The 20,596-nt window shown below is 41.8% G+C and overlaps 1 protein-coding gene across 2 annotated transcripts in view; it reads left to right on the top strand.

The window, feature by feature from the left end:
- Positions 1–20,596, top strand: part of BMAL1 (basic helix-loop-helix ARNT like 1) — an 82,450-nt gene that overhangs the window by 23,080 nt on the left and 38,774 nt on the right. For both annotated transcript variants that reach the window (XM_075325627.1, XM_075325626.1), the window contains exons 2-3: positions 15,427–15,562; positions 15,802–15,946. In XM_075325627.1, the coding sequence (XP_075181742.1) occupies positions 15,810–15,946 (137 nt within the window). In that variant the 5' untranslated portion in view covers positions 15,427–15,562; positions 15,802–15,809. The remainder of the gene's footprint in view (positions 1–15,426; positions 15,563–15,801; positions 15,947–20,596) is intronic.

Genomic DNA, 20,596 nt, shown 5'->3' with positions numbered 1-20,596 from the left:
TACATGTTCTGGGTGTTGTCTGGGTGTGACGGGGGGTGAGAGCGGTGTTGTATGTGTGTTGCGTGTGTTGCGTTTTGTGGAGCGCTGTGTGTCTGTAGCGTTGTGTGTGTGTTGCGCGGTTTGTGTGTGTGTGGTGTGTTTTGGGGGGAGGTATGTTTTGTGCAATGTGTGTGTTGTGCGGTATGTGCGTATATTTGTGTGTGCCGCGGTGTTTGTGTGTTGGGTGTTGTGTGTGTGTGTGCAGCGTTGTCTGTGTGTGTGGGTGTCTGTGTAGGGCAGTTGTTTGTGGTTCCCAGTGTGTGTGTGTGTGGTGTGTTGTGCAGTGCGCGCGCGCGTGTGTGTGTGTGTGTGTGTGTGTGTGTGTGTTGGGGGGAGGTGCGCACTCCCAAACGTGCTCCATCCCCCATGCAGCGCACTCCCCATCGTGCTCCATCCCCCATGCAGCGCACTCCCCATCGTGCTCCATCCCCCATGCAGCGCACTCCCCATCGTGCTCCATCCCCTATGCTGCGCACCCCCCATCGTGCTCCATCCCCCATGCTGCACCAGCATCAGCTTCTCTGCCCCCAGCATCAGCTTCTCTGCCCCCAGCATCAGCTTCTCTGCCCCCAGCATCAGCTTCTCTGCCCCCAGCATCAGCTTCTCTGCCCCCAGCATCAGCTTCTCTGCCCCCAGCATCAGCTTCTCTGCCCCCAGCATCAGCCTCTCTCCTCCCAGCCTCCCCCTCCCAGCCTCCCTCAGCATCAGCCTTCCGCTCCCAGTCTCCCCCAGCATCAGCCTCCCCCAGCATCAGCCTCCCCCAGCATCAGCCTCCCCCAGCATCAGCCTCCCCAAGCATCAGCCTCCACCAGCATCAGCCTCTCTCCTTCCAGCCTCCCCCAGCATCAGCCTCTCTCCTTCCAGCCTCCCTCAGCATCAGCCTCCCGTTCCCAGCCTTCCCCAGGATCAGCCTCTCTCCTCCCAGCCTCCTTCCTCCCAGCCTCCCCCTCCCAGCCTCCCTCAGCATCAGCCTTCCCCTCCCAGTCTCCCCCAGCATCCGCCTCCCCAAGCATCAGCCTCCCCAAGCATCAGCCTCTCTCCTTCCAGCCTCCCCCAGCATCAGCCTCCCCAAGCATCAGCCTCCCCAAGCATCAGCCTCCCCAAGCATCAGCCTCCCCCAGCATCAGCCTCCACCAGCATCAGCCTCTCTCCTCCCAGCATCAGCCTCTCTCCTCCCAGCATCAGCCTCTCTCCTCCCAGCATCAGCCTCTCTCCTCCCAGCATCAGCCTCTCTCCTCCCAGCATCAGCCTCTCTCCTCCCAGCATCAGCCTCTCTCCTCCCAGCATCAGCCTCTCTCCTCCCAGCATCAGCCTCTCTCCTCCCAGCATCAGCCTCTCTCCTCCCAGCATCAGCCTCTCTCCTCCCAGCATCAGCCTCTCTCCTCCCAGCATCAGCCTCTCTCCTCCCAGCATCAGCCTCTCTCCTCCCAGCATCAGCCTCTCTCCTCCCAGCATCAGCCTCTCTCCTCCCAGCCTTCCCCAGCATCAGCTTTCCCCTCCCAGCCTCCCTCAGCATCAGCCTTCCCCAGCATCAGCCTCTCTCCTTCCAGCCTCCCTCAGCATCAGCCTCCCCTTCCCAGCCTTCCCCAGGATCAGCCTCTCTCCTCCCAGCCTCCTTCCTCCCAGCCTCCCCCTCCCAGCCTCCTTCAGCATCAGCCTTCCCCTCCCAGTCTCCCCCAGCATCAGCCTCCCCCTCCCAGCCTTCCCCATGATCAGCCTCTCTGCTCCCAGCCTCCTCCAGCACGCCGTGCTCCTCTGCCGACACTCACACACCCGATCGCATCCACTCACACACACCCGATCGCATCCACTCACACACACCCGATCGCATCCACTCACACACACCCGATCGCATCCACTCACACACACCCGATCGCATCCACTCACACACACAGACACTGACGATATCGCACATACGCGCTCACAGTCACAACATCCGGAGATACCACATGCTTTTGGCCATGTGATCCTCCGTCAGGTCCTGGAAGGTCACAACAGCACAGTATTGAGGCCGAGAAGCAAGCGATATCGCCGGATGCTGTGTGTGTGAGGTGTGTGTGTGTGAGGTGTGTGTGTGTGAGGTGTGTGTGTGTGAGGGTGAGTGTGATCTGATGTGTGTGTATGTTTGTGTGTGTGCTGTTATGTGTGTGCGTGTGGATCTTCCGCCGCAGCAGGACCTTGATGCGCTTGTTACCAACGTATCCACACCACTCCCGTGCGAGCGGGGGCCGGGGGGGGGGTACAGTACTCACCTCCGTGACAGCCGTGTCAGTTGGGGGAATGCGCGGGGGGGGGGGGGGGGGGGGGAGTACAGTACTCACCTCCATGACAGCCGTGTCAGTTCGGGGAATGCGCGGGGGGAGGGAGGGGGCGGGGCCAGAGCTAGCGTGCATTGCGTGAGGGGGACGGGGCGTGGCGTGGCCGAATTGCCAATGCCTGCAGGGTGCCGGGGCGAGAGGCCAATCTGTGGGGGGGCGGAGCCTGGGCGAGCGGCTGGCCAATCCGTGTGGGGGCGCAGCCTGGGCGAGCGGCCAATCCGTGTGGGGGGCGGGGCCATGGCGAGCCCAGCGGCCAATCAGCTTTGTGTCACCGTAAGGACACAATTTTGGAGCATGACAGACAGACAGAGACAGACAGACAGAATAAGGCAATTATATATATAGATGTGTCCACCCATATCCTGTCCACCGCCATTAACATGAGAACGGCGCCAGCTATAGGCATAGCAGTGGTGTCTAGGTATAGTAAAGTAGCCATGCGCTACGCAATGAAACCACCTATAGCGCCACCTGGTGGAAAACAACGGAGTTATCATTTTTATTTCGAAAACGGAACGAGGTAGAGCAAAAAAGTGAATTACAAAGTTGTAGGGCATCATCAATTCAATACGAATCGACACCTTGCATACAGAAATGCTATGATTAGAACATGTAAAACTCACAAGGCTGCGGACGTGAAGTGATACCTCATGGAGACCTTCCTACAAGTCATTGGGTATGGAGGCTGCGTGGAGTGGTCTCCACGCTCACCTGACCTGACCCCATTGGGCTTCTTTCTGTGAGGTCACATCAAACAGCAGGTGTATGCGACCCCTCCACCAACATTGCAGGACCTACGACGACGTATCACAGATGCTTGTGCAAACGTGTCCCCTACCATATTGCACAGCGTGCAGCAAGATACAGTATGCTGTGCAGAGCCCAGATGTGCATTGCAGCTGACGGGGGCCACCAAGAGCATCAAAGTTAAATGAGCGCCATATGCGTGACCTGCATTCAATGTTTTGGGGGGGGTCATGGGTTTCATATCATAGCATTTCTGTATGCAAGGTGTCGATTCGTATTGAATCACTGATGCCCTACAATTTTTTTTTTAATTCACTTTTTTCCCTATCTCGTTCTTTTTTTCGAGATAAAAATGCTAACTCCTTTGTTTTATACCAGGTGGCGTTATAGGTGGTTTCATTGCGTAGCGCATGGCTACTTTACTATACCTAGACATCACTTCTACGCCTATAGCTGCCGCTGTTCTCAAGTTACTGGCGGTGGACAGGATATGGGTGGACACACTGTATACTGCCTCAATGGAAAGCTGAGTGAAGGGGTTATATGTTCACCGAATAGGAGTCTGTTGATTTGAGATATAGCTAGGAATATATATAGATAGATAGATAGATATAAAATATAGATATAGATAGATATAAAATATATATATATATATATATATATATATATATATATATATATATATATATATATATATATATATATATATATTTTATATCTCTTCATCAGTGGTAAAGATATTCTGTAATCTTGTTGTTTCTTGGTGACTGCTCGGTATTTAGCAGTAATGCGATAAGACTTCGTAGCTGCTCTTTAAATTTGATGTTGATGTTCTGGAGACCTTGGTTGTCTTTTTCGTGCAGCACATAGTTCAGACTGCAGATGATGACTCACGGGGGACAATGTGCAGTAAACGTCAGAATGATTATTATAATCAGCGCTTGTCTCGGCAGCGATCTAGCACTGGTTCTGCCAATTAGCCGCTGTGATGATTGTTAGCCGTTGAATACATAGCAGGATAACGCATCGGCAGGCCCAACCTCATCAGCCCATTTTGTGTATATGTACATGTGTGTAATATATATATATATATATATATATATGTATGTGTATATATATATATGTATATGTATTTTTTCTGTAACAGATCGAGGAACATCTTATCCTTAATTAGTTTGAATTCTGTGCAAAAAGTTACTAAATTGTGTTCTCTCTACCTGATACACTGGAGCAATTTTTTATTTATTATCTGCAGCTTTGGGAAAACTGGACCCGTATTATTCTAAATCTAGTGGGGAAAATATATTGTTGTGTGCATTAATGAGTTGATAAGTCAGAATTAAAAAATCTGTTGTGTGCAGCTACTATGCATATTTATGCGTATCTATGGTTACAGACAACAAACAATGTTTCTGATGCATTGGAGTAATGGAAAAAAAAGTGTTCCCTTTTACTGTAAGTCTTCTCATTGTTTTCTAGCTACAGTGATCAGTATTTGGCAGTGAAATGCATCACTTTGTCTTGCGGTGTTTAATCCCCAGTAATTGCTGCATGGTATCGACACGAGCCCTTTCTCTCTGAGAAGTTTCACATGCATTAGCGTGGATCTGGCCATTGTGCAATAGCTAAACTCTGAGCCAAACCTGTACACAGATGCTTTGTTTTCACTGTTTGTCAGAATAGGATGTGTTTACCTTTCCGGACTCCTTTCCCATGTTCACTACTCCTTTTGGGACCTGCTGGTTATGCACTTGATGCTAAACCAGGGAACGACATAACTTTTTGGTGCAGCCGCAAAGAGGTCCGAGAGTGAAGAATGGCAATTTTCACCTCCAAAACAGCAGGCAACATCTGTCAGAGACCCCTAAAGGGCTGCATTACATTGAGCTATTGTCCTACAAAGTGCTCTTAGCGTATGACCGCACTTTGCGTTTTCACCTGCGTTTCCGCAGCGTTTTGAGCAGCAGCGGTCTCATGCCAAAAGGCATGCGTTTTGATTTTCCATGATAGTCTATGGAAAATGAAGATTTCCTGACCGCACTTTGCATTTCAAAACGCTGCATTTAATTTGCATAATTTGTGGCAAAAACCATGCGTTCAAAGAAGCAGCATGTCAATTGTTTTTGCCATTTCTGCAGCGTTTTGTTAACATTGAAGTCAATGAGAAGTAGCAAAAAGCAACAACCATCCAAATTCCAGCGTTTTACCTGCTTTTTAGCTGCAGAAACACTGTTTATAACTTCAAAAACGCATGCTTTTCTGACATTAAAATAAAGGATTAATATGTCTATATATCTATATATATATATATATATATATATATATATATATATATATATATATATATATATATATATATATACACATACATACATGCATGCATACATACATACATACATACATACATACATACATACATACATACATACGTGAATCTACAATTTTCAGAGTCCTGAAAATAAAGAAATCTCTTTGAATGAGAAGGTGTGTCCAAACTTTTGGTCTGTACTGTATGGGGTTTTTTTTTGTTACAACAAACTGCACCTTGAGCCAAACAAAACAATTATAATAGAGATTTTATATATATATATATATATATATATATATATATATATATATATATATATATATATATATATATATATATATATATATATATATATATATATATATATATATATACACCTACACATACACACACATACACACACACACACACATAGTCCGTCAATGAAATTAAATAAAATTATGATTTTATTGCTATTTTAACAATAAATATCATAAAACTGCTATAATTTCATGAAATATAACTTTTTTTTTTCTTAATTCAAAAAATATGTTTTGCTTTTTTTTTTCTCTTTTTTTCATTTTGTTTGACTGTTTTAAACTTTATTTAGCAGTGTCTTGATGTTCAAAACGCAAGGGGAAAAGCATGTAAAAAGCACTGAAAACACATCTAAAACACGGGAAATACGCATGCGTTTTTAGCGCTAAATTTCGTAAGGCAACTTTGGCTAAATCAATTAAGGCAAAAACATGCGTTTAGAACTGCAACTTGGACAACACAAAGTGCGGTCATAGCCTTATACCTTTTCTTGCAAAGGGCCGTCTTTTGTCCATGGAACAAAACATATTTGGGTAAAAAAGCGGGGAGCAGAGTGGGATTTCAGCACTTCGACCCCCCACAAAATGTATAATCTGCATCTGACATGTCAAAACTACAATTAGGCCCCCACACACGTGTACCCCCTTTTCACATGTAAAGCTCCATGGAATAAATAGAGCTATAATAATAATATTGAATGAAGAAAGGCCAAACGCTTCAATATTGGCAGGACTAGTTGACCATCTGATATGTATGTGTTAGCACCCAATGCTTTCACCAACAGATTTTAGGAGAGAAGGTGCAGGTAATTGGAATTTCAATGTCTGATCCTTTTAATTATAGGAGAGATAAGCCGCTGGCAGAGGAGTCTGGCAGCGGCTTTTGCCCCATTGAAAATATAAGGACACGATTGCACACACTCCATATCCATTTTTTTATGCACCTTTTGGAGCTTCAGCCAGAAATGGATACGGAAGGAAAGAAGTTGAAGCTCTTCTGCCTTTTGGCTAAAAAAAACCCCAAAACACTACAAAATACTGCATGTAAAACCATCCTGGTGAATATGTTCTGCTAGGGCTGAGATCACGCTGCTGTTCAGTAACCAGCTTTCTGGTTCCCTCACACTCCCAACACAGAAGTGAAAAAAGGAGATAAATAAATAAATAATTAAAATAAATAAATTGTAATTTTTATTTCTTTAATTTCTGCACTATTTTTGCTCTTCTGAGGCTTTGGCTGGGGAGGGGAAGGGATTAGGAGAGAAGGTGTTCAGCCGAGAGAGGTGAGGATATAGATCAGGGTTTGGGAACCTTTTTTGGTTGTGAAAACCATGAACGCTACATTATTTTAAAATGTAATTCTGTGACAGCCATACTCACCAGGGGGGAGCGGCGATGGTGGAGCGGCTCAAAAAGTCCCATGAAGCAGAGTAAGTAATGGTGTGGGCACGGAGGACGGGGTGTCGCAGCTCAAAAGGGTCAGTGTGTGAATGGTTGGCAATACTGGTGCGGACTCGTGGGCTGTCACGGCAGCGGGTGCCATTGATCTGCCGGCGTGCTGCTTTGAATCTCCCACAGTTGACTAGATCGACTTCACGAAATTGGCGGCAGTGCGTGCGCAGATCATTGCGATGGACTTCAAGAAAATGGCTGCGGTGTCCTATTTGCGCATGCGCTGCCTCGGCAGCCATTTTCTTAACGTCGATCTCGTCAACTGCAGGAGATTCAAAGCAGCCAACAGATCATTTGCGCCCACCTCTGCGACACCCAAGGAGCTCGCAGTATCGCCGACCCGGAGACACCACTGCCACCCTGGTAAGTCATATGCGGTTTGTAAGACGCACCCCCATTTTGTTTTTGTTTTTTTTTTGTTTTGTTTTTTTTTTCCCCCCAGTTTTGAGGGGGGGTGTGGGGGAGTGCATCTTACAAACCGGAAGATTTGCCAGCGAACCTGATGCGGCCATCAAAAGAGCCACATCTGGCTCACGAGCCATAGGTTGCCGACCTCTGATACAGATGGAAGACGAAGGTGTAATTAAATAATCAGCCCCGCAATGAAGCACGTAGACGTACATGTAGCTAATGGTGAGATTCGGATCATCCGCCGGTGTCTCTGCTATGCCACGATTACAGGAGCGATGCTGCCGGTGTAATCTGGTAATTGACACTTGCGCAGTCTGTGGTGTAACCTCACCAGTCTGTGATACGCTTACACCTGCCTGCCATGTACAGACCTAGAAGTCTCAAATATTCCTGTAATTCACACCCTTCTAGTAGAACACACTCTTACGTAAACTGTATATTAAAGGGATATTTAAAGGGCCGGTAAACCGAAAACAAGGGTTTATAAGTGGTGTTCCTGATGTCAGACACCCATTTTTCATGGATAGACCTTTTTCATTTATAATCGGTTTTGCTATTCTCATGTCCATATGTTTTTTTTGGTTTGTTTTTTTTTTTGTTTTGGGTTTTTTTTTTCGTGGTCCACCCAAGAAAAAAACTGGGACATATCCATTCCTGACCCTAGTAACAGATCAAAGTCGCTAATGCAAATCTATGTCTGTGAAAATCGGATGCTATTAGTGTGCTGTCTATTTTTTTTTTTTTAATTTTATTTTCCATTTTTTTTCCCTTCTCTTTTTTTTTTTTTTTTTTTTTTTATATTTTATTAGCACATGCAAGCATCTCTGATGGTATGAACTGACGTATTGAATATCTTATCCAAAAATACAAGAATCCTTGTCGGCGTGATGCCTGACACCTATGCGTGTGAACGAGTCTCTATAGGTGTGTGCAATAAAGTAGGGTTCATGGCGCAAGATTTCTGCTCCAATCAGTTGTAGCATGCATTTCTTTTTTTTCCCCCCAAGTATTAAAGGCGCTGTAGCAAAAACAAAAATTGCCCTAATTGCACACGCTGCATTTTGAAAGAAACACCATAGAAGCAAAAAAGGCAACCAAACACAAAAAAAGCATTCTATAGTGTTCAAAATAGTTCCCCATAGTCTCTTAATCGATCCTAGTGCAGAAGAAAGGTGTTCTGATCATGCTTTTATAATATAGCTGCTGTTTTTAAGCAATTTATTTCTTTGGCAATATATTAGAATATAATTTTTTTTTTTTAATTTTATATGGATTTTAAAATGTAACCTGGAAAACTCTGGTGGTACACATTTCAGCGATCCTCCATAGAAGTATTAGATCAAGCTGTAAAAAGCACTTTTTTTCTTCTTCCCAGAAATGATTAGATATTTATTAGTGATGATGTTAAAGGCTAATTTTCCTCCTACTCAGTGCGGCATTGATTCTGGGTTTGCTGGTGGTCACTGGATGGCGGCGTTATGTGGGTGCAGGTGGAGGGGGCTGTGTTGTATAACGTGAGGACGGAGTCGGCGGCTGCTTCCTGTGTATCTAGGTCCTGATTGTGCCTGGTGTCTTAGCTGAGTCAGTTGACCTACTTTTTTGCCGTGACCTTGATTCGCTCAGATAGGTGTTAGTGTGCACATGATTGCCTTAATCATGCAGTTAGGCCAGTCATGTGACTGGCGGCAGCAAAAGGCACAGGTTCACAATCTGTCCACCCTGCAGCTCCCCGGCCTTTACTCTTTGATGTCTTTTCCAGTTTTGGAATTGCATAAATATTTTTGTTTGTTGCTCTCTGTTATCAGCCTTGTCAGCCTGACTAACATTGAATGATGATGGAGGAAAAAAAACAACAAAAAACCCAAAAAACCTGGAGATCACCCCTTTGCCTTGTGCTGAGCCACCTTCTTAGAGACCTGTTTTCAATGATTTGATTCCTTTTTAGAAGGCAATCCATTACTATAGGTAATGATGAACTGTTGTAAGTACAGAAAGAATAGGTTGACCTGTGCCCCCCGAACTCGCAGACAACTCCCTCAATTTCCCCTTGGAAACCAGATTGCAAGCTCCTCTGGTGCAATGACTTATGTAAATACAATGAATCAGGCTACGGAGCTCAGAAATCCACTGCTGCTATTAGAAATAAAGGCTATTTATACCAGAGTACACTGGATACTGATACATTGTTTGCATTTTTCTTCTGACTTTTGCCATTTTTGGTTTGACAGCACAGGAACTTTTTACCCCGCAGAAGATTTATTTATTTATTTTTTTATTTATTTACTCATTTATCCTGAGGACAATATTGGAAAAGTTACGCTTTTCTCCTTTTTATTGTGTTTTGGTTTTTTTTTGTTGTTTTTTTTTTGGTTTTCATCCCCCTCCCCAGCCTATGACTGTAACTAAATGAAAGAACATGTAAAAGAACAACCAGGAAAACTTTGCTACAATTTCACCATTTAAAGAAATACTTTTATCCTTTTGAACAAATTAGTAAATCAATTTTTTTTTATTTTATATTTTTTTTTCCCTGCCAGAATAAAGATCCCTGAATTGTATCAAATTTATTGATAAATATAGCTTTGGGAAAAGGCAATTTTGCAGGTAGACCCCATTCACATATATATATATCTATCCTAAATATTTTTAATAAAAATAAAAAAGAAGATTATAAAAGTGTGAATGGGGTCTACCTGCGAAATTGCCTTTTATTATATATATATATATAGTATAAATTATAAATTTTTTTATATATTTTTCTATTTATTTTTTTTATTTTTTTTTTGTGTGCACATGGATATGTAAAGTAGGCCTTTTAATAGAAGTATTCCATTTCTTCAAACATTATCACCAATCTAGCAGATAGTTGATCATTTTTAGGCTAGGTTTACACATCCTGTAATGCTCCATTAGAACTGATCCTGCAAAGATCCATTAACAAAATTGACTTTTGCTGAATCACTTTTTTTTTTTTTTTCTTTAACATGAGTCTATTGAGAACGAATCCGTTAATGGTTTGCTATTTATCTTCCGTTTGAAACGGATCCTGCATGAAAAAAATGGATCCGCTACAAATGCAAGAAAAATGGACAGCTAAATAGAAATCTGTTAAAGGATCCGTTCTCCATAGACTCCAATGTTAAAAATGGATCCGGTAAAAATCAGTTACTAAACAATGGACACAAAGTTGTTTACAGAACTTTTTTTTTCAAACGGATCTCTGCAGGATCCATTCTAACGGATGGTTACTGGACATGTGAACTCGGCCTTATGTTATTGTGGGTCTTGCAGTTGTATCCTTTTAATGATCATCCGAACAAGGAACTTGTGTCCCCCATTTTTTTTTTTATTTCTTTTTTTTCCCCCTTGCCGCACAGGTGCAGTCATGAGGAGTTTATTGCCCGCACACCAGTCCCTCTATTCAATGTCTAGATGCCGCTGTCATTCGGTCAGCCCCCTTTCTTCTGGGGGTACTGGTGATGGGACCCAAATTGACCTACAAAATTATCAGCTTTTCAGGGGGAAATCTTTGGAGGACCGGGATAATCCTTAAATGCGTAATTATGGATGTGATCACTCCAAAAATAATAGTCCCATACTGTCCTTTAACAATGCAGCCCTACTGTTCCTGGCATGCGATGTGCAGTGAATGCGCAAATTACAGTGCTCACATCTGAGGATTTTTTTTTTTATTATTTTTGTTTTTGCTAGGCATCAGTAACTTGTAGTTGCAAGATTATTATAAAATAAAAAAAATGAAACATAACATCACCACTGTGTGTACAGGACAGATTTCGTCACAGAATTAGTAACATTATAGCGTAAAAAAAATATATAATTTTTTTTACGCTATAATTTTACTAATTCTGTGACTAAATCCGTCCTGTACACACAGTGGTGTCCTGTCTCCCCATACTGACAACCAAAGTAATTTACTTATGATTGCATCTTATGACTCAGACCTCAAGTTCCCTCTATATGACAGTTTAGCATTTACAGATTTATTTTTTTATTTATCTTTTCTGTGCGCAGCTTTTTGAGAAATGAGAAGACTAATGTAAAACAGACATCATCCACATCCCTGTGCCAACACTGTAACCAGGCCAACAGGAGAAGGAGAAATGGCTTTGTTTACTGAACGGAGGGAAAATAAAAATTGGGGGTTGAGAAATTTTTACGTACTTCTGCTAGGTGCAGGAGGCTTGAACGCTGCATTGGTATGATTTGGGTTAGTCCCAACCTTTTAGGTCATAAAGTTAAAGGGTTATTCACAATCACATTATTTTTTTTCATAAAGCACAGTAAAACCATACTTATTATAAAGACTAAGCTCAACATAGTGTTTTTGTTGCCCCCCCCCATCTGTCTGCCCCTCAAGAATAGAACTGCTATTCTGCTTTGAAATTCACTATTTGCTAATATTAATTTTCCCACCAGCACTTGCTTCTCCTTAGTGCTGCAGGCCCCTCGCTCTCCTGTGTGCTCCTGACAAGCCCTACCTCTCCAGATTATGTTAGTGGTAATTGAGAGTATATAATCCACCTTATGATTCCCTGCAGTTAATAGATTTTAATCTTCTGTCTTCTATATCAGTGTAGTGCAGTGTGTTTTTACATCATTAGCTGGTTTCTAGCAGCGCTCAGCTCTCCTACCGTCCTCCACAATGGCAGTGTAGAGCTTTGCTTGTTGTATGCTGCAGACAGATTAGTGATGTGAAACTTCAAATTCTTCTCTGTTGATGCATATGGTAGAAGATAATACTTTTCAATATGCATCAATAGAGCAGCATATGGAGTTTAACACCTCTGGTCTCTTGGTAGCAGGCAACAAGCAGAGCTCAATTAAACTCAGGCCTTGTAGACAGAGCCCTGTCTTGCAGTATATCTAGCTTTTTATAAATAATATATATAATAAAATATATATATATATATATATAATTATAAAATTTTATTTATTATATGGATGGCACAAGCATCATTCAAGAGTATAAGCTCTTTTCTAGACAGAGCACAGGTACCCTGGCAGAATTGACTAGGACCCATGGAACTACAGGACAGTTGCAATGGCAGCTGGAAGCTAAATGGAGCTTGGAGGGGCTTCCTTAGGGTGGTGATATGTGTCAAACTTGATAGATCTAAAAATGAGTTATATTGGCACACACGCCTTTTAAATCCTATTAGCATCTGCATTATCCAGCTTCCTAAAGAAGTAGTGGTGGAAAAAATGGAATCTTGCCGCTTATAAACATTGATGAGCTCAGTATTTGTAATAGCAGGTCGGATGCTCAGATCGGCTCGACTTGAATACAGAGTATAATGGAAGTCAATGGGTAAAGCAAGCATTTTTCCAGAAGATCTTCTGGAAAAATGCTCACGTTTCCCATTGATTTCCATTATACTCAGCACTGGAGTCGGTCCGAGCATCCGACTGCTCATTATAAATACTGAGCATGGTAGTGCCCGCTAATCACTAGTTAAGACTCTAGTTACGTGTACAGAACACCTGAGCATGGTAGTGCCCGCTCATCACTAGTTACGAGTACCTGAGCATGGTAATGCCCGCTCATCACTAGTTACCAGTACTGAGCACCCGAGCATGGTAGTGCCCGCTCATCACTAGTTACGAGTACAGAGCACCCGAGCATGGTAGTGCCCGCTCATCACTAGTTACGAGTACAGAGCACCCGAGCATGGTAGTGCTCGCTCATCACTAGTTACCAGTACTGAGTACCTGAGCATGGTAGTGCTCGCTCATCACTAGTTACCAGTACTGAGCACCCGAGCATGGTAATGCCCGCTCATCACTAGTTACCAGTACTGAGCACCCGAGCATGGTAGTGCTCGCTCATCACTAGTTACGAGTACAGAGCACCCGAGCATGGTAGTGCCCGCTCATCACTAGTTACCAGTACTGAGCACCTGAGCATGGTAGTGTCCGCTCATCACTAGTTACGAGTACTGAGCACCCGAGCATGGTAGTGCCCGCTCATCACTAGTTACGAGTACTGAGCACCTGAGCATGGTAGTGCTCGCTCATCACTAGTTACCAGTACTGAGCACCCGAGCATGGTAATGCCCGCTCATCACTAGTTACCAGTACTGAGCACCCGAGCATGGTAGTGCTCGCTCATCACTAGTTACGAGTACAGAGCACCCGAGCATGGTAGTGCCCGCTCATCACTAGTTACCAGTACTGAGCACCTGAGCATGGTAGTGTCCGCTCATCACTAGTTACGAGTACTGAGCACCCGAGCATGGTAGTGCCCGCTCATTACTAGTTACCAGTACTGAGCACCTGAGCATGGTAGTGCTCACTCATCACTAGTTACCAGTACTGAGCACCTGAGCATGGTAGTGCTCACTCATCACTAGTTACCAGTACTGAGCACCTGAGCATGGCAGTGCCCGCTCATCACTTATTATAAATCATCCAAAAGAAACAGAGTAGGAGGTAGAGCATGTCCTTCTGTGAATCTCAAAAGCAAACTGTTCTACAAAGTTAGAAATGGCTCATCTTCTAAATTAGATTTGGATCTGTTCTGTTGTGAGATTTTATTTTGTATTACTCTAAAATAGAATTTATTTATTTTTTTTAATATTCTGTAAATATTTAGGGCTGTCGTCTCTCATTATCATAGTTGGACCCCCCACAACAAAAGACATATGTAGCATATTCTATAAATAGAATGTCCCTTTTCAGAGCAATGAACAATAGATGGAACGTTTTTGCCAAAGCTACAAAAAAAAGTGGAGTATTTTGGTGAAATATTTCACAATCTGCTTTTTAAGGTTGACCTATTTCTTTGCCTTAGATGTCCTGTTTGATGTGACCGGAGTATCTTGCTGTGGTTACAAGTTTGGCTCAACCTGCAGCAAATATGTACGGTATTTAGGATTTCGTCCTGTTTGGGAGATACTCGACACATCATTCAATGTAGTCATTTCTACAGCAGAAAAAAAAAATGTAGCATCTCCCACTTGTTCAGTGTCTGCACAGTTAAATCTGAATTTATTTATACAATGTAATATATATATATATATATATATATATATATATGTATATATATATATATATATATATATATATATATATATATATATTATTAATATATATATTATTAATATATATTAATTATATAAGAATAAGAAAAAATAATTCTGTTAATAAGTCTTTATATATATATATATATATATTAAGATTTATTAGCAGAATTATTTTTTCTTATTCTTACTAATTAATATATATTCATTATATATATATATATATATATATATAATTTATATATTAATTAATAAGAATAAGAAAAAATAATTCTGCTAATAAATCTTAATTATACATAATTATATATATATATATATATATATATATATATATATATATATATATATATATATATATATATATATATATATATATATATATATATATATATATATATATATATATATATATATATATATATATATATATATATATATATGTATGTGTATATATATATATATGTATATATATATTAATTTTATTTTTTTAATTTCTAGAAAGTGACTCATTTGCTCCGGGCACTGTGATATCCTATGATAGAGGGAACACATATCCCCCTGTATCATGGGAAAGCCAATAATATTTCACGTGGAAACCAAAAAAGTCATGAACGCTCTTTCCATGGATACACATTTTCCATGGTCACAATCTTGTGGGGTCTCGTCTGCTGGGTTAAAAACATTAAAACAAACATTTTCTTGAGAAAGTGTACTTTTAGTTTCTGTGGCCATCATCATCAGCCAACTCTTTATGAACAGTGTTACCCATAACACAACCAGATTTCTTACCCGTTATTTTATTTTTATCATTTCAGTGATACAGACGACAGGACCATGATCAGCAGGTGACCGGCTTCACAAGTTTCCCCCATCCTAAAAAAGTAAAAAAAAAAATAATATATAGATCTGCACTCACTTACGGATTCTCGTTCACCACGACAGTATATTTAGGTGAGTGTTTTTTATTAGCCCGGTCTTGTGTTCTGGTCCATCATTATATAACTTGCCGTTGATGTATCGTGTAACATGGAAGATGCTCTGAAATCGGGAGATAAAGCAGATAAATTGTAACGCCATACCCCAACCACTGAGTGTTGTATAAGGCGAGCTCCGCTCTCTGCCCGCACCCCCTCCCCACCTTATTGCTGCTGCTTTCTGCACATTTATGCTTTTGTGTCTCTGTCCTTCAGATGTTCCAATGGCTGACCAAAGAATGGATATCACTTCAACTATTGATTTCATCTCCTCGGGTCCCACTGACCTCATATCTAGCTCGCTCAGCACAGGCGGAATGGAGTGCAACCGAAAGCGGAAAGGCAGTCTAACCGATTATCAGTAAGTGGCGTTCTGGAGGGGGAAAGTTTCTGGATAGCTGCTGTATGATTTGTGCAAAATATGGGAAAGCTGGATGACTTGTAACGTGACATACAGTGCAAGCTTTTCCTAGATCTTCCCAGTAATGCAGTGAGATCTGCTCCTCTCTTTTACCGCTGCATTACTAGGTAAGTCTGCTATAGCGGAGGGCAGATCGCGGCTGACATGTGCAGTCACCCCTCAACTCTGCCATTGTCCTTATTTAAAAAAAAAAAAATTGGTTGTGTGTGTGTGATGAAAAGCTACTGGACAACTTGGGGAATGGTCCAGTAATAGGCTTTGCCAACCCCTCATGAAGTTGCCCTTGTGGATTCTATAGAAAAAAATGCGGGATCCACTATCAATGTATGTAATTGGCTTAAAAATAGAACTACATATTAAACCTTATGGAAAATAATAGCTCCTTAGTGGCCATAAACTGTTGCCCTCCCCAAAGAAGTGTATTTATAATATTTATTTTTTTTTGTTTGTTTTCCCGCACCCTTCCTCTTTAACTAAAAAGTAAAAGCAATCAAATTAATTTTTATAGATAGATAGATCTATCTATCTCAAGGGTTTTTTAAGTAATTGAAATAAAAAATTGAAAAAATATTGACTTTAACAATCGGATACTTTTTTTTTTTTTTTTAATTTCATTATTTACATATATTAGTAAAGAATAAAATATATACCACAATAAAAAATAGATATATTTAAGATTACTTTAAATATATAAAAAAAATTATATAATAAAATATAGAATAATATATATATATATATATATATATATATAATTTGTGCACATATTAATGTGTGATGATATATATTAGTATTGTATAATTTTTTTATATATTTAAATATTGTTTAATTTAAAAAAATAAAATATATATATATATATGTGTGTGTATATATATGTGTATATATATGTGTATATATGTGTGTGTGTGTGTGTGTATGTGTGTATATATATATATATATATATATATATATATATATATATATATATATATATATATATATATATATATATATATATATATATATATATATATATATATATATATATATATACACATATATATAATAAATTTAAGTAAAGCACATTTAAAATTTATAAAAACATTATACAATACTAATATATATATATATATTATCACACACACTAATATATGCACAAACATTAATGTGTGTGTGTATATGTCTAATATATATCACACTAATGTTTGTGCATATATTAGTGTGTGATAATATATATATATATATATATATATATATATATATTAGTATTGTATAATTTTTTTTTATAAATTGTAAATATGCTTTACACACACACACACACACACACACACTAATATATATACATATATATATTAGTGTGTGTGTGTGTGTGTGTAAAGCATATTTGAAATTTATAAAAAAAGTTATACAATACTACTATATTATCACACACTAGTATATGCACAAACATTCGTGTGTGTATGTGTGCGCATGTATATATGTATAATACATATATACATGCGCGCGCACACACACTGTTTGTGCATATATTAGCGTGTGATAATATATTAGTATTGTATAATTTTTTTTATAAATTTTAAATACTCTTTACTTAAATATTTAATTTTTATTTTTTTTTTAAAGTAAAGAATATTTTCAATATATAAAAAAATTATACAATGCTAATATATATCATCACACACTAATATATGCACAAATATTAATTAGTGTGTGTGTGTGTGTGTGTATATATATAATACATCATTTTATATATGTATATGTGTGTGTATATATATATATATATATATATATATATATATATATATATATATATATATATATATATATATATATATATATATATATATATATATATATATATATATATATATATATATAAAATAATGTATGTATGTGTGTGTGTGTGTGTGTGTGTGTGTGTGTATTCTATATTTTTTTATATATTTAAAGTAGTCTTAAATATATCTATTTTTTGTTTTGATATATATTTTATTATTTACTAAAATATATTAGTAAAGAATAAAAAAATATATGTAAATGATGAAATTAAAAAAAAGTATCTGATTCTTAGTCAATACTTTTTTAATTTCAATTACCTAAAAAAAAACCTTGAGATGGATAATATATTTGATTGCTACAATGTTGTAGTTACGAAATATGGATTTGTTTTCCTGTATATTTTTAACATTTTATATAATCATGTAAACTTTTATGCCCCCCCCCCCACACACCCTTTAGATCCACAAGCTACTGCATATGTTGTGTATAGGTGAGAATGTTACTTGTGAGAATCCCCCTTTCTTTGTCGCTCCATTGGGAGACCCAGACAATTGGGTGTATAGCTATGCCTCCGGAGGCCACACAAAGTATTACACTAAAAGTGTAAAGCCCCTCCCCTTCTGCCTATACACCCCCCGTGCTCCCACGGGCTCCTCAGTTTTCATGCTTTGTGCGAAGGAGGCAGACATCCACGCATAGCTCCACAACTTAGTCAGCAGCAGCTGCTGACTATGTCGGATGGAAGAAAAGAGGGCCCATAACAGGGCCCCCAGCATGCTCCCTTCTCACCCCACTCTTGTCGGCGGTGTTGTTAAGGTTGAGGTACCCATTGCGGGTACGGAGGCTGGAGCCCACATGCTGTTTTCCTTCCCCATCCCCTTAGGGCTCTGGGTGAAGTGGGATCCTAATCGGTCTCCAGGCACTGAGACCGTGCTCCATCCACAGCTCCTGGGGACTCTGCTGGATAAGGAGCCGAGTATCGTCAGGGACAAGGCCCTGCTACTTTGAGGTACTCTGTGTCCCCGTAGGGACAGCGCACAGAAACACTCCAGCATTGCTGGGTGTGTTAGTGCGCCGGGGACCGCAGCGCTGACCGCGCTTGTGCCATCACACACTGCAGCGTGGCTGGGTGTGTTAGTGTTACTGGGGACTACCGCGCTGACCGCGCGCTGCCATTTCACACTGCAGCGCGACTGGGAATGTTAGTACGCCAGGGACTACCGCGCTGACCGCGCTCATACGCCGGCCGCGCTTATAACTTTAGTCCCCGGCTTTTGCGGCCTAGTCTCACTTTTTTCCCGCCCCCAGGCCTGCCAGTCAGGGGAAGGGCGGGACGCTGTACAGGACGTCAGCACTGGGGCTGGAACATGCTTTGCATACTCCACCCCCCTCACTGTGCACAGTGGGGCACCAGATTCCCGCACTTTCTAGGGCACGCCCACGGCCCCCTCCTCTCCTCAGGACGCCGGCAGCCATTCCTGTCAGCTCTTCTGACGCTGGAGAGGGGAGACAAGCTCAGGGAGACCCAGGCAGGGATTCTGGTGACCACACAACCGCTTTGAGCGGGCGGTAAGCAGCACCTGAGGTGCTGGCCCCACTAGTGCAGAAGTGTACTTATAGATTATACTAGAAGGTGGCCCGATTCTACGCATCGGGTATTCTAGAATTTACGTATTGTGTAGTTCATGTATGATTTTTGTTATATATATAGATGTTGTTGTGTGTAGTTACCAAGTGTTTGTGTAGGGCGCTGTACATGTTCTGAGTGTCGCGGGGGGTGAGAGCGGTGTTGTATGTGTGTTGCGTGTGTTGCGTTGTTTGTGGAGCGCTGTGTGTCTGTAGCGTTGTGTGTGTGTGTGTGTTGTGCGGTTTGTGTGGGTGTGGTGTGTTTTGGGGGGAGGTATGTTTTGAGCAATGTGTGTGTTGTGCAGTATGTGCGTATATTTGTGTGTGCAGCGTTGTCTGTGTGTGTGGGTGTCTGTGTAGGGCGTTGTTTGTGATTCCTAGTGTGTGTGTGTTGTGCAGTGCGCGTGTGTGTGTGTGTTGGGGGGAGGTGTGCACCTCCCATCGTGCTCCATCCTCCATGCTGCGCACCCCCCATCGTGCTGCATCCCCCATGCTGCGCACTCCCAAACGTGCTCCATCTGCCATGCTGCGCACTCCCAAACGTGGTCCATCCGCCATGCTGCGCACTCCCAAACGTGCTCCATCCGCCATACTGCGCACTCCCCATCGTGCTGCATCCCCCATGCTGCGCACTCCCAAACGTGCTCCATCCGCCATGCTGCGCACTCCCCATCGTGCTCTATCCGCCATGCTGCACACTCCCAAACGTGCTCCATCCGCCATGCTGCGCACTCCCAAACGTGCTCCATCCGCCATGCTGCGCACCCCCTATCATGCTCCATCCGCCATGCTGCGCACTCCCAAACGTGCTCCACCCGCCATGCTGCGCACTCCGAAACGTGCTCCATCCGCCATGCTGCGCACTCCCAAACGTGCTCCATCCGCCATGCTGCGCACTCCCAAACGTGGTCCATCCACCATGCTGCGCACTCCCAAACGTGCTCCATCCGCCATGCTGCGCACTCCCAAACGTGCTCCATCCGCCATACTGCGCACTCCCCATCGTGCACCATCCGGCATGCTGCGCACTCCCAAACGTGCTCCATCCGCCATGCTGCGCACTCCCAAACGTGCTCCATCCGCCATGCTGCGCACTTCCAAACGTGCTCCATCCGCCATGCTGCGCACTCCCAAACGTGCTCCATCCGCCATGCTGCGCGCTCCCAAACGTGGTCCATCCGCCATGCTGCGCACTCCCAAACGTGCTCC

The sequence above is a fragment of the Anomaloglossus baeobatrachus genome, chromosome 10 (assembly GCF_048569485.1).
Source record: "Anomaloglossus baeobatrachus isolate aAnoBae1 chromosome 10, aAnoBae1.hap1, whole genome shotgun sequence".
NCBI lineage: Eukaryota > Metazoa > Chordata > Amphibia > Anura > Aromobatidae > Anomaloglossus > Anomaloglossus baeobatrachus.
Note: the sequence above shows the minus strand (reverse complement) of the source record. Positions and strands in the feature narration are given on the sequence as shown.